Source organism: Pararge aegeria, chromosome 27, assembly GCF_905163445.1.
Source record: "Pararge aegeria chromosome 27, ilParAegt1.1, whole genome shotgun sequence".
In the NCBI taxonomy this organism is placed as follows: Eukaryota; Metazoa; Arthropoda; class Insecta; order Lepidoptera; family Nymphalidae; genus Pararge; species Pararge aegeria.
In genome coordinates this window covers 6,249,033-6,264,344 of record NC_053206.1, presented here as the reverse complement: position 1 = coordinate 6,264,344, position 15,312 = coordinate 6,249,033, and the positions used below count along the sequence as shown (strand labels likewise).

General features: G+C 35.1%; 1 protein-coding gene across 1 annotated transcript; it reads left to right on the top strand.

Moving 5' to 3' along the window:
• Nucleotides 1-276: 276 nt before the first annotated feature.
• LOC120635702 (zinc finger X-chromosomal protein-like) lies at nucleotides 277-8,837 on the top strand. The gene is made up of 3 exons (XM_039906818.1): nucleotides 277-705; nucleotides 6,094-6,238; nucleotides 8,299-8,837. The coding sequence occupies exons 1-3, from the start codon at nucleotides 476-478 to the stop codon at nucleotides 8,653-8,655; spliced, it is 732 nt and encodes a 243-aa protein (XP_039762752.1). The 5' UTR covers nucleotides 277-475; the 3' UTR covers nucleotides 8,656-8,837.
• The last annotated feature ends 6,475 nt before the right edge of the window (nucleotides 8,838-15,312 follow it).

Sequence of the window (15,312 nt, the reverse complement as noted above, 5' to 3'; positions counted from 1 at the left end):
TCAAAAACCAAAGAATATTCAGAAAGATTTGTGTACACCAGTACAACAGAAGTGGCACTAAAAGTATTTGCAAACGAAAACAAAGATTGAAACATATTTTGTCGATAATATATAACAGCTGTTGCTAGTTGCTACTCGGGCTATAATCAAGGTCAAATTACAAAAATCTTACAGCATAAGCTCGAAGAAGTTTATTCTACGTGATAATTGACATTTGAAATTTCATCTGTCAATTGTCAACAGTGTCAACTGTCACTAAAAGACTACATTCTCGACACAAGTTCACTATTGACAAAACAATGTAACATACAGGCAATAATAATTAATAAATGTTATTAAAATAGTAATAATTACGTCACAATACAATGGAGACTAGACTTAGATGTAGTTATTTATTACATAGAAGTGTGTGTGTGAACGATAGTCTAAGAAGTAAAGTGCATTTATTTTAGAAGTGAATTAATATCATCACACCATGGCCTTCCCAGACAGTACAAGAAATAATTTAAACTTAAATACGCTGACCAGCAGCCTTAATAAATATTTTATTTGTGATCATTGTGGTAGGATAATGCTTTACCGAAGTATAGCGGTGAAGCATCTTAAATCCTGTATGCTTACTACAACGTGTTCATGGTGTAATATTAAATTTAAGAACCGTGGTAATTTAGTCAGGCACAAGTTTTACGTTCACGGAGACAAGAGGTAAGGGATTTTTAAAGTTCCAACTTGCATTTGACATAACTTTTTTTTAAAAATCACAATGACATTAGACTATGGTATGCCTATTTAAAAATCGATATTCCTAACAATTTAAACTACGTCTACGTTTGATAAACATAGAGCTTTTATGTGATGTATAAGATATTTGTTTGTAATCAAAACTCACTGTAGAAAGCATTAAATATGACTGAAGAATTTTCCACTGAGGAGTATGATTGTAATAGTGAAGAAAAAGTGACTGAAGAAGGATCTCAATTGATTATGGGACCTCCTTCAACAACTCTAGTTCAGAAAAGGTTGTTTTTCACAAACAGTTGCTTTAGTTTTTTTTTAACTCACAAGCTAGACTTTGGTTTCACACAATTTTCTTCAGTTGATTAATAAACCCCAAAGCATAGACTGGCTTTATGTATTATCACTAACCATTGATGGTATTTGATATATTATGTTCTTGACCAGTGCCCCTAGAACTACTTGCTACAGAACATTGATCAAAATTCTTTTATATCATCAAAACTCCATAATCATCAGATTGTGGTTGGGTTTTAAAAAATATCTTTCAATTTTACTCGAGGCAATTTCATTTTGTGTGAATTGTGATCTAATATGTATTGCACACAGTATAAATAACTTTTAATATAGCTACTTAGTTAACTTTTTTAACAGTAAAGCAACATTTGTAATTGTAATTTATATTTTACTTACGTACCCAGCCCCCTTTGCCGTTCTTGAGTGGGTGAAGATCATTATCTACACCCATGTACACCCATGTATATCAGTGAATACAATATCATTCTTATCATTTATACAAAAACATATCGGGCTCAAGTTAATGTAGTAAATAAAAGCTGTATTTGACAGTTCAAAAATAGGAGTGCTCTGATCGTCACCAAATTTTACAGGATTACTCGCCAGGTCACTCCACAGATTCCCTGAAAGTTTCATTGCCTATACGGAACATACCCACACACTTTCTCTCTTATATATATAGATTTTTTTATTTTTAAAAAACATTTGCACACTGTCTGTGACAGTCGATTGTGAAGGGTCTGTTTAATGAAATGTGTACTTGTTTTGTACCCACAATTTGGCAAATAAATAAATATTATTATTATTATTTTCATCAGTAGCCTATAACAGTCCTGGTACTTTAAACGGCCTAAAGGCCTCTAACCGAAGACCTAGGTTAAGGTAAGACTGAACTGACTTTTTGCCTATAACCGTGGGACAGACGCGTTGGAGATTGCACTAGATGTTACTTACTAGTAGTTCAGAGGGACAGCAGGTCAGCTCACCCTATATATGGGTGAGGTGGGCTGTTTACAGTATTTAGTACTCACCCATATATAGTACTGTATTCTTCTTTCTCTTCTTCTCTCTGGGCAGTTTCCGCACGTAAGTACTTCTATAGTACTGTAAATTTATGATATATATATATATATATATTTTTAAGACTAAACTTGGCCATAATCACACCCGATGGTAAGTGATGATTCAGCCTTAGGTGGAGTACACATGACCAGAAGATATCTTCTAACTCTGGACTTTAAGGTATTCATAATTAGAAGAAAATTGTGTATATGAAAAGGTCTTTACATCCAGTTTGCGGCTAAGTTTATTGGGGGATTCTTCTTAGATGGCACATTTGGAACCCTCGTAGCTTTAATTTTGAGTTTACGTCTTCTCACTACCATGTAGTCAATTTTTTGTTTTTTGAGCAACTGTATTGCACATTAAAATAATAAAGATACGATAGAAACACTAACACAAATTTGACTTAGACGCTGGATAAGACCAACAAGTCATTCGATATTTAGTTGTGCCACGGAGAGCACGGATTTTCGGACACTAATTCGCCTGCTCTAGTTTTTGGACACCTATTCGCTTGACCGGATTTAGAAATTCTACTGCTCTAATTTTCAGACACCAATAAGCTTGTCAGAACTTGTAGATACTAATTCACTTGCTCTAGTTTTTCGACACAAACTAGCTCAACTAGATTTGGACATGAATTCGTCTGTCCTAGTTTTTAGACACCGATTCGCTCGACGGGGGTTAAACAAAATTCTACTGTTCTAGTTTGTAGACATAAAGTAGGTCACCCGGATTTCTAGACATAAATATGCTTGTTCTAGATTTTAGCCACTAATCTAAAATCGGAACTTCGGAATCGGAACTTCACTCGGATGTGCAGACACGTTATCGCTCCCTCTGGTTTTTAGACACCAATCAACTCGCCCAGATTAGCGTAGCGAACGCTAGTTTTTAGACCGCAATAAACTTTAACAGATTTGTAGATCTGAATTCACGCGCTCTAGTTTTTAGACATCAATTAGCTCACCCAAATTTGTATTCACTAATTCGCTCGCTCTAGCTTTTAGACACGAAATAGCTCAGTATAGTTTTTAGGCTCTAATGAACTCGCCCACATTTGTAAACACGAATTCGGTCGCTATAGTTTTTAGACAACAATTAGCTCGACTGGATTTGGAGACTAATTAGCTCAGTCTATTTTTTAGACACCAATTACTTCGCCAGGATTTAAACAGAAATTCGCTGGCTCTTATTTTAAGACATTATTTTGCTCGCCCGTAATTCAAGACGGGACTTCGCTCACTCGAGTTTTTAGACACATATTAGCTCACAAGCTCATGCACACTATAAAACGTCGTCGTACAATTCATTTAAATAAGATTGAAAAATGTTATACGCATTATTATATTAATGCGTACACATCTCATATCATAGTGCATTAAATAAAAAAAAAAAATTAATCGCAATTTATTTCCAACCCCTTCCCTATCAGTCGAACCTACTTTTACATTATAGGCCGACTCCTAAATGCCTAAAAGTAGCGTTGAAATCGGTTTTATCCAGCGAAAGAAAATCACATGTCGAGTCGTGCGCTGACTTTGAGCGTGCCGTTCAACTAATCGAAGTTTTATAAGCATCCGTTCACTGTCAAAGCCACTGAATTGTGGAATGCACTCCCATTGCACATAAGACAATCGAAGTCATTGGGCAGATTTAAAAATGCTGTTAAGGCTCATTATCTCGCTCAGTAATAAAGACGACTATTATTATTTATTTATCTACTGAAACTCACATTTAAGTATTTATGGTATATTAAGATATGTATTAGTATATTTATTTTTTATATTTATCAATAGTATTTTTTTTATTTGTGTAGTCTGGTTTATGTATTAGTATGTAGATATTCGTATGTATGTACTAAATAGTGTACCCCACCTATCTGTTTTCTTTTTAGTTTTCCTAATCCTAAGGTTGCCTGGCAGAGATCGCTACTTAGCGATAGGCCGCCTTTCGTATCCTGCTTCATTCTTCATGTGTTTGTTCTTTTTTTTGTCTTGTTTTTCTGAGTGGTGTACAAATAAAGAGTATAAATAAAACATGGAAGTCGCCCTTTCTAACAAATTTTCATTCAAAATTAGTAACAATCAGAATATGTGCACCATTAATTGAATCGCAAAATACATGATTGGTTCCCCTGTGCGTCATGCAGCACGGGAATAGCCGCGATTGGCCGGCAGTTCATCCGTCAGCATCGTGACGCATAATAAACGCATGCGGGGCACACTTCACTCCCACCGAGGCTATGTTTTGGTTAGGCTATTTTGATGTTTCTATGTTTGTTATCGCCGTTATCGTTCACGGTTCTAGTGGGCGTTATCAGTGTTAAAGTTTATATAAAACGTAACGTAAATCCTTTTATAATATTAAGGATTACTTGAACGATAAAAAATCTTGGATGTGAATTGCTCTAGCTTCGTAGCTATAATATAAATAAACTGTGAGATGGTGATAACAAAAAAAATACCCGCTATACTCCGCGAAAAGCAAGATAATCTGTATGGTGTCATCTTTAATTTCTTCAATCTCCAACCAACTCCACACCAAACAGATCTTCGGCAATGTACCCTCTACGCACGTTTCGCTCCGAAACCGCAAAAGAGTAAGTCGAAAAGAACGAAAGTGTGTGTGTAATAACCGCGGTCCAAGCGGCTAGTAATAAAAAGAAATATAATCCATCTTATCCTTAATGAAGTTACCTCTGTATTATCATCATCATCATAACAACCCGTGGGCCGGTAGTATTACCGGCCCATTACAGGGCACTGGTCTCCTCTCACAATGAGAAGGGGTTAAGGCCGTAGTCCACCACGCTGGCCCAGTGCGGATTGGTGGACTCCACACACCTTTGAGAACATTATGCAGAACTCTGAGGCATGCTGGTTTCCTCACGACGTTTTCCTTCACCGTTGAAGCAAGCGATATTTTAATTATTTAAAACGCATATAACTTGGAAGACTTAGAGTTGCGTGCTGGGATTCGAACTCGGTCCTTCGAATGTGAAATCGAAGTCTCACCCACTGGGCTAACACCGCTTCGCTACAAGCAAGCATTAAGAATAGAATAGAATAGAATTTGTTTATTTACCAGAACAACACAAACAGACTTACATACGGAGTAACTTAAAAAATTTGTACTTAATTATTAATAGCTTAAGTCTATGATGTGTCGTGCCAATAAAAAGGTTCTGACTCAGCTTAATGTTCCGGATACTAGTGTACCCACAACGCTGGCATTCTATCAGTACCTATTTAGTTGAGGGAAGTCCAGTTATGAAATCACATATAAAAACAAAAAAAAAAAATATAAACTTTATAAAGTAAAGGAGATGAAAATTCATTTTTATTTAAGTAGTAATGGAAAAGTATGTTAGTAAGATAATAATTTTTAGTTATTACTGACAATAATCCTTACTAATATTATAATTGCGAAAGTTAAATGGTGTTTGTTTGTGCTTACTTCACGCCCTATCTAAGCAATCAAATCCCCTTGATTTTTGGCATTGACTTAGTTGAAAGAACGGAGTGGCATAGGCTACTATTAATTCCAGTAAAACAACCTTTTAAAAAACCGTTTTATGACAAAGACAGACAGAAAGACATAATAATATGATTCCTAAGGTGATTTTGGACCTGCCAATGCATAAGTTTAAGGAATTTGTTAAAACACATTTATTACAGCGAGGTTACTATACAATTGATGAATTTCTTAATGACAATGTTGCTTGGAAGCATCCAGCTCCGCTTTCAGCTCTCACAAGATAGAAAAATGAATGTTAAAATGTAAAATGTAAATTGTTGATGTTGGAAAAGTGCAACTGCTGAGTTTCTTGCCGGCTTCTTCTCGGTAGAATCTGCCTTCCGAACCGGTGGTAGAGTCATTACAAACAGACAGACTTGACGTTTTAAAAGTGCTTATATTAGGCCTACTTGAAATAAATGAATTTTGAATTTTGAAAAAGAAAGCGGGATATTAAATTAGTCTTTTTTTTTTCCACAGTGCAATAAAACCCGTTCTAAACAACGGATGCCCGGTCTGCCCGCTACATTTCCGCACCCCCGAATGCTTGAAGTATCACATAAGGAGCATACATTTCAATTTGAAAACAAAAACCAAGTCGTATGACGATAAGAAAATCAACCAGGTATGTCTTTTTTTATTCGATCATTTGATAGTCTGTCTATCCGTTGTCTATTACAATTACTAACTATTGTTATTGGGTCACGGTCCTATAAAAATAATACTACACCATAAGCTATGATAGCCTAGTAGTTCGGCCTCCCTTTCGGGGGGACCGAGTTCGATCCCGCTATTTTTTTTTTTTATTTCTCTACAAGTTAGCCGTTGACTGCAATCCCACCTGATGGTAAGTGATGATGCAGTCCAAGATGGTAGCGGGCTAACCTGTTAGGGAGTATGGTAGTCATACCCCTAATCGGTTTCTACGCGACATCGCACCGGAACGCTAAATCGCTTAGCGGACGTCTTTATTGGTAGGGTGGTAACTAGCCACGCCCGAAGCCTCCCACCAAACAAGACTAGAGAAAATTCTGAAATTATAAATTCCCAAATTGCCCCTGCTGAGAATTGAACCCGGACCTCCTCCTTAAATTCACAGCGCTCACCGTTGCGCTAATGAGGTCGTCGAAATCGAGGCTATTACATGATAAGAGGTTTGCTAACATTGCAAGTCAGAGCGTGCTTTACAAAAAAAAGATAAAACTTAATTATATATGCCAAAATAATCCTATACTGAGCAGTGCGGCTATCCGTAAAAAGTATACAAACATATGAGGGTAGTATAAATAATAAATAAATATACTACGACAATACACACATCGCCATCTAGCCCCAAATTAAGCGTAGCTTGTGTTGTGAGTACTAAGATGACTGATGAATATTTTGATAAATAATATACGTGAATACATATAAACACCCAGACACTGAAAAACATTCATGTTCATCACACAAACATTTTCCAGTCGTGGGAATCGAACCCACGGCCTTGGACTCAGAAAGCAGGGTCGCTGCCCACTGCGCCAATCGGCCGTCAGTATGTTACCATTGTAACAAAATCCAAGTAGAGTAACAAGATGTGGCTCCGTTTTTAGATAGGAGATATCGTTTCTAAGTAGAAATAAGTTGAAATGTAATTTATAACATTAAATGTAATTTAATAAAGACTATTAATATTATTTCTATCGAAATTTCCTCTCACGCACTCTACAAGATAAATATATATAGTGAGCCAAAACAACCTTAATATACTTTTTTTTTTTTTTATAATTCTTATTAGTGTTTTTACCTACACTTGGAGTAATTTTCAATTTTATAAATTTAAAATGCATATAAAAATTTTCGGAACCGACAGGATTAGAACCTGCGGTCGCGATCTTTAGCAATCGCGACATGAGCGCTTTCTCCAACTAAGCTACGGCGCTCCTACCGTCGATGCCGAAATTAGTATATGCCTTTTACATCAGTCTTATACCGACTGTAGCGTCATCTAATACGACACGTTTCAGTTTCTCATCTACTTTTTCAAAGGTCCATATTACAATGAGACACGTTTGAAACAAGAGATGTCACATTGCTTTTTTTTATAATTTTTAAAATTTTTATTAGTGTTTTCGGCGCCACGCCACTTAGATACATAGAGATAAATACACTTAAATAAACATTACATAAATAAATATTTGCACCGGGCGGAGAATCACCCTGTAAAAATTTTAAATCAAAAGAAGGATATTTATTTTTCCATACAAAAGAATTCAAAAATTCGGTGCTTATGACAACCCTATTGAAGATATAAGACCGACACGCGCATAGTACTTAAGCTACGCGACGCTATTTTAATTTTGCATGTGATGTTAGGGCTGTATCTGATTTCTTTCAGTAAAAACTGTTGCAGTGGTTTACTCAAAATCTATTAGGTTTTCGGTTTCACAGATAAGTCTCAGAGACAGTACATAATTTACCTCTGAAGCCTATGAAGTATTATTTCGGTTTTTATTTACACGTTGTATACGGTCATTCTTTATTAAAAACTCCACAGCGCGATGCAGAATCTCTGTGGCGCCATCTAGTTAGTTAATGTGCAGACACTTCTACGTTTATATCGTTCGCTGTTCGCTGTATTATCTATTTATTACCATAAAAAAGGCAAAATTGTACGATGGTTGTATTATTTTTCTTTTTTTGCAGATATGGCACGAAAAGGTATTCAATACATCTAAAATAGTCGAAATTAAAAAGGCTGCACACAACTTGTTCCTAATACGCAAACTGGAAGATGACACCGAAGTTACAGTGCAGGAATGCGATAGGGTCCTGGACCTAAGCGATCTGTATCCCACCAATAAGCGGTCCAGTGTAGGTAAATGCCGGATATGCTTTAAGTCAATGCTGAAGAGGGATCTTAAGAAGCATTACGACGAGCGACACATGCGAATACAGAAGCACACGTGCAACAACTGCGACAAAACGTTCAAACGGTCCGTGCTGTTCGTGAGACATGTATGCAACAAACTGGGAAGCAGGAGGCGAAAGTTGATACTATAATTCGATTATTTATTTATTTTTATTACACAAACTACTAAAATTATTATTCTTCGCATCCTGAAACTCATATGAGTTCATTTGGACGCTGCATATTCCTCTAAAATCTAATGTCAAAGTCAAAGTCAAATATTTCTTTATTCAAATAGGCACATAGATGGCACTTTTGATGCGTTATTATATACAAAATGTGTACATAGCAGTGAGTAGTGATGGCGATAACTACAATCGTAAACTTAAAACTAAAGCTACGAGGGTTCCAATCGCGCCCTGGTCTAAGAAGAAGCCCACAACAAACTTAGCCGGGTGTTCTTTTTGTTATCACCATCTCACATTGTCATTAGAAAATATTTAAGAAGCAACCTGGTCAGAGCAATTGTTTACACCCAAGCTTTTTTATTGTTTACGTAATCCTTTATACTACAATAGGACTTTTCTATAAGCGAAACTTAATACAAACTTTGAACTTCTTGAATTACCACTATTTAATAAGTTTAAATATATACAATATCATATTTTATACTGCATTGCCCTTCAATGGTAAAATATGATATTTTATACAATATCATTTTATACAATATCATATTTTAACTATTAAAAAGCAATACAGTATACAGCAGTATACCGGTAGTGCAATATTAAATCCAGTGTAGGTAATTCTGTACTGCGAGCCATCGCGTCGCTCAGTAGATACGAGCGACTGGTTTGGCGCTGCCCCGAATGCATACGTTATACAGGTGTTCCAATATTACTATGCTTAAAGGTTTTAAGTGAGATTTATTTCATTGTAATATTTGTTTAGATTACTGAGCGCTATTATATCAAGGGCGTAAGGGACATGTTAAATTGTTATTATTTTAAACTTCTATTTAACATAATAAAAAAATAACCTGGCTTGTTGAAGTCGTACTGCTTTTGGCGCGTTAGGGAAAAATTATGAGAGTAAATTTTTAAGATGCGCGCGCGCACCGTCACAAAAAACCGACACCCTGAAGTTAACTAAAAGGTTTGACAGTGTACACTTTGAATTGTCAAAGTCTGCGGGCGCATTCCGGTGATATAATTGATTCAATTTTACAACAATCTCAAATTTAAATGTTGAGTGAAACTTGGTTTTCTGATAACTAACTCTCTATTCATCGTCATCATCATGTCAACCAATCGACGTCCACTGCTGGACATAGGTCTTTTGTAGGGAATTCCACAATACACGGTCCTGGGCCGCTTGTCTCCAGCGGCTCCCAGCGACTCGCCTGATGTCATCTGTCCACCTCGTTTGGGGCCGACCTACGCTGCGTTTACCGGTGCGGGGTCGCCATTCCAGCACCTTAAGACCCCAACGTCAATCGGGTCTCCGAGCTATGTGCTCCGCCCATTGCCACTTCAGCTTCTCGATTTGACCTTTACGCGCGATTAAATAAAACTTTTATTATTATTTGTTGATGAAAGAGTAAAATGTTCCTGAGACTCTCAATTTAATATTCACTATTTCATTTTATATTCTATTTAAAATTCATTAATATCACTTTCACATTTTATAAATATTTTCATTTGTTAAATAGAATAATTGAGAGTAGAAAATTGAAGGTAGATCAGCACATGTCAATATAATCTTGTCATTGAATATTATATATTTACTATTTATTACAAAAGTAATACACAAAAATAAACAAGTATAATTAGAGATTTTCAAAAAACCAAGCAATTATTTTTTTTTAACTGTTAAATTTTTGTTCACTTTGCTTATTTATTATTTTTAAATAGCGAAAACTACACAGACGGAAGCGCACGCGTTACTTCCGTCAGAAAAAAAATCTGAGTTACCTCCCTAGTCGCGCCTAAAGAAGTTTTACTTTAAAAACAGTTAAAAATAACTTCAAACACATTGCAATGCGCTGACGGGGCTTCATGTTCATTCGCCTATATTTCTACTCCATAATGTGTACAGTAGTAGGCAGTGCTTCTGTGCATGTAAGAAGTGCACGTCACTGAAAGCAATCAATAAATGAATTGAATTTAACGAAAATAAACCTAGATCACTGGTTTATTTTCATATTTCTGAGTCCCCCGAACTTTTTGCTGTAGGAATTCAACGTAACGTATTCACATACTTAGTTTTCGTTAACTGTCACTTACGCCCGCTACAATAATATTAAAAATTCTGACTGGGTCGGTTTAGTTAAAACAAATATTTCAAAGTCACTTACAGATAAATTGCGTACCTTTGTCACACAACAGTTTCTGGGGTCACTCAATTTGGATTCACATATTATTGGCATATTATGACCATATAGAGTTCAAAACTCGTAAACGGCTTGATTGCGAGTGAGAAAAAATTTCACTGTCGTCATGTTTTTATTATTATTTCGTTTTAGCTGGGTTATTTATTTATTATTAATTCAATGAGGGTTTTATTTCGAAGTCAACATCACATACGTAGTAATCATACTTTATATATCCGCAAGAGTTGAACTGGAAAAGATTGCTTCAGCATTAAGGACGCCTTTGCATACCAATGCTTGTGATAATTTATTTTTTAATTTCTGTGCAATAAAGTTTTATATTTATAAATCCATCTATGTATCTATACATGACAGAGAACTTATATATTTTCTAATAACGTATATTTCAGTGTACTAAAAAAGTACCAAAAGTTAGGAAACCTTTTGATGACTTCAGATCGTGTGTGTTCGCGCGCGTGTGTGTGTGTTTGTGTGTGTTCTTGTTCGCGCGTGGGTGTGTGTATGTGTGTGCGTGTATGTGTAAGTTATTGTTTCACTGTGCAATGACTATAAACTTTTCTGCTCTTGTCCAAGTAATCCGGGACCCCACTTGAAATGAAATGTTAACACAGCTGATGCTTTGGTTGTCACTGCGTATTTTCAATACCTGCATTATTTCCCTAATAATTGGAGATCAAAATATTTACGTTATTAGGAACGTAAAAACACGCTTTCCAATTAGTAATTTAACTGAAAGCCCAAAGTCCAGTCAGTATAGCAGATAAGACCGTTAGAAGAAACTTAGTTTCCCAAAATATGCGAAGAAATCGGTAGAGACATGAATAATCTAGGCTCGTCAAAAATACTTTCCTTAGTTATGAATAATTTATAGAAAATGCGTTTTATATCACGACTGACTAAAAAAGGCTTAATGTTTTAGGCTTCACGTATTTCTATGTTAAATGGGAAGCGTTTTCAATGATCATCATTGTAAGTTTTTGGAGTTATCTTTTGTTTCAAACGTGTCTCATTGTAATATGGACCTTTGAAAAAGTAGATCGAAACTGCAACGTTTCCTACTAGATGACGCTACAGTCGCTATAAGACTGATGTAAAAGGCATATACTAATTTCGGCATCGACGGTAGGAGAGCCGTAGCTTAATTGGAGAAAGCGCTCAGGCCGCGATTGCCAGAGTCGCAGGTTCGAATACTGTCGGTTCCGAAAATTTATATATGCATTTTAAATTTATAAAAAGCACAGAAACATTTATATTTCAATTGCGCAGTAAAATATTGAATTTTGGAAAGCTCTTTTCCAAAGAATAAGAATAAATATAATGAAAACGCTCCTTCATTATGTGAGACTCTTTAATGCACCAGAAAATAATTGAAAAAAAAAAAATGTTTCCGTGGTGCCATTTTGTTAAAATTCGTTTTTTTTATCACACTTGCTCGAGAACCTTATTACATCGGTGTAAGACTCATAATACAAGATATAGACACGCGTGTTTTATTTTAAATTTACCGAACTTGTGCTTTATTTATTTATTAGTTATTAAGATCAAGTTTAGTTTGTACCTCACTGCAAGTTATATTTATGAAGATGGACCATTTTTAATTAAGCCGGGTAATACAGATTATTTTTTATAACCAAAAAGATGTTTTATGCGGCTAAAAATAGTAGGCATTTTCATTAATTAACAAATATTTTTACCTTCTCAATGATGAGAAATGATCGTTTAATTTTATCAAATTATTCACGATCCATAACTAGTTATATTTTTAACATGAATACAATAATAAACGAAAATATTACCTTTAATATATTTTTAATATAGTCCACGGGAATGATGCTGTATATCGGTTTACCTTGGCTCGCGAACAAAAAGTCGTCGCGCCATTTTTCGTGATTTCTCTTTTTGGTCTATTGTTAACGATTTAAAATGTTCAGTTTTAATTGGAAAGTACAGCAACAGTATTTTACTCCGCCGGGAATAATAATATATATTTTCAAACAGTGGAAAAACAGCAAAAAATGGTTTCCGAGAACGTATTTAAAAGTTTATCCTTTTTTTTTTCTCGTAAGTGTGATGAAAATCGTCGTATGCAACGCGTATGGTACATTACTTGTTACACTGACGGCTTTCTTTGCGCATTCGCGTTTAGCTCATGCGCCTAATACCGCGTCGACTGTAAAATGAAATGTAACCAAACTAGATTCATAATCTACTATTATGTAGCTATTTATTATTTTTTACTTCCTTTAAATTACCTATTATCATATGAAATATAATATAGTATCTAATAAAATAATATATAATCATTGTATGTAATAATTGTAAATAAATAAATGTTAAAATCAGGATTTAAAGGGTCAGCGCAGACTGTAGGTCAAACTGTCCAAGCATGTTGGAGGAAGCGGGCATTATTTTGTAAACATCCCGTGGGAATATCGGAGTGATGCGAACTTAGGGAATTTTTTTGTCTTATAAATATACTATGACAATACACACATCGCCATGTAGCCCCGTAAGCGTAGCTTGTGTTATGGGTCCTAAGATGACTGACGTATATTTTTTTTTTCATTAATTATATACATAAATTTGGCTCATTGCCTTATTCCATTAGTTAAGGTAGCCTGGAAGAGATCACAGTGATAAGGCTGCCTTGTGCATATAATTTATGTTAAGTTCGGTGACCCTAGTTGTACTGAGATTTTTTTTTTTAAATTCTATCTGCACGGCTGGCAAGAGCAGGAGACTTATCTCCCAGGGAAACGGGCAAAATTTTATCCTCTTCTAGAGTTTTAAGAACTCATTATCTCGCTCAGTAAAGACGACTATTATTATTTATTTATCTACTCAAACTGATATTTAAGTATTTATGGCATGTTTAAATATGTATTAGTATATTTATTTTTTATATTTATCAATAGTATTGTTGTATTTGTGTAGTCTGGTTTATGTATTAGTGTGTAGATATTAGTATGTTTGTACTAAATAGTGTACCCCACCTATTCGTTTTTCTTTTTAGTTTTCCTAATCCTAAGGTTGCCTGGCAGAGATCGCTACTTAGCGATAAGGCCGTCTTTTGTATCCTGCTTCATTCTTCATATGTTTGTTCTATTTTTGTCTCGTTTCTCTGAGTGGTGTACAAATAAAAAGTATAAATAAAAATAAATAAATAAGAACCCTCTGAGCACTGGCGCAAGAGAGTAATAAAACTTTATGTAAATTAAACAAAGACTTTTAAATGAAGGGGCAAAAAAAACGTACTGTGAGGATTAAACACGGTTAGAATCGTTTCTATGCATGATTAAATATACATATCTTTAAACGAGCAACTATTGTATATATGTCGAAATCGGCTCCAACGATTTTCATAAAATTTAGTATACAGGGGGGTTTCGGGGGCGATAAATCGATCTAGCTAGGATTTATTCCGGTAATAACAGATTTTGTGCAGACGAAGTTGCACGGGTCAACTAGTATAGATTTAATCCAGATAGAAGAGTTGTAAATAGTTTGTAAGATTCTCCGGCAAACGGTCTGCGCTGGCCTTTGCGCATGAAATCACAAAATGCCTCGTCACAATAAAAAAAAAAACTCTATATTTTTTTTTTTTTTTATTCCATTCCTCTAAGACTTTAATCATTTAATTAAAAAGATAAACAATCCTTACTCATCCATTATTGTATTCAGTGCATTGTGTCCAAAGATAATTGGTAAAGGTTAGGATTGGGGAACTCACAATAACAATCCCATATGTAATCTATATATATATAAAATAAAGTTATAAATAAATAAATATACTACGACGACACATTGCTATCTAGCCCCAAAGTAACCGTAGCTTGTGTCATGAGTACTAAAATGACTGATGAATATTTTTATGAATAATATACATAAATACTTATAAAATACATATAAACACCCAGACACTGAAAAACATTCATGCTCATCACACAAACATTTTCCAGTTGTGGGAATCGAACCCACGGCTACGGACTCAGAAAGCAGGGTCGCTGCCCACTGCGCCAATCGGCCGTCGAGTTGTGTTAATTACACCATTTATAACTCAAGAACGGCTGGACCAATTTTTATTATATTTGACTTTTTGGATTCCTCTTAGACCGGAATAGGATAATAAGAATAAAGTATAACATTCATTAAAAAAATGTGACGCGATACGATGTTCGCCGGAACAGCTAGTATTAAATAATAACTGTTTATTATGAAACAAAAATAACGTTACAAGTTTTACATTGTCCGTTAGTGGCTAAGATTCGAAGTTTGAACTTGTCGAAGCATAGACAATAATGTTGCTAGTTAAATAATACTAAATACAAAGGCGTATCGCCACAGGGTTGATGATTATTTATGGATTGATTATTTTGTAATGTGCACAGACTTCATCAAACTTTTGATCTGTCAAACA

Coding starts and splice junctions, on each gene's coding strand:
- LOC120635702 (XM_039906818.1), top strand. CDS start 476: ATGGCCTTCCCAGACAGTACAAGAAATAATTTAAACTTAAATACGCTG. Junction 706..6,093: donor TACGTTCACGGAGACAAGAG/GTAAGGGATTTT, acceptor TTTTTTCCACAG/TGCAATAAAACCCGTTCTAA. Junction 6,239..8,298: donor ACGATAAGAAAATCAACCAG/GTATGTCTTTTT, acceptor CTTTTTTTGCAG/ATATGGCACGAAAAGGTATT.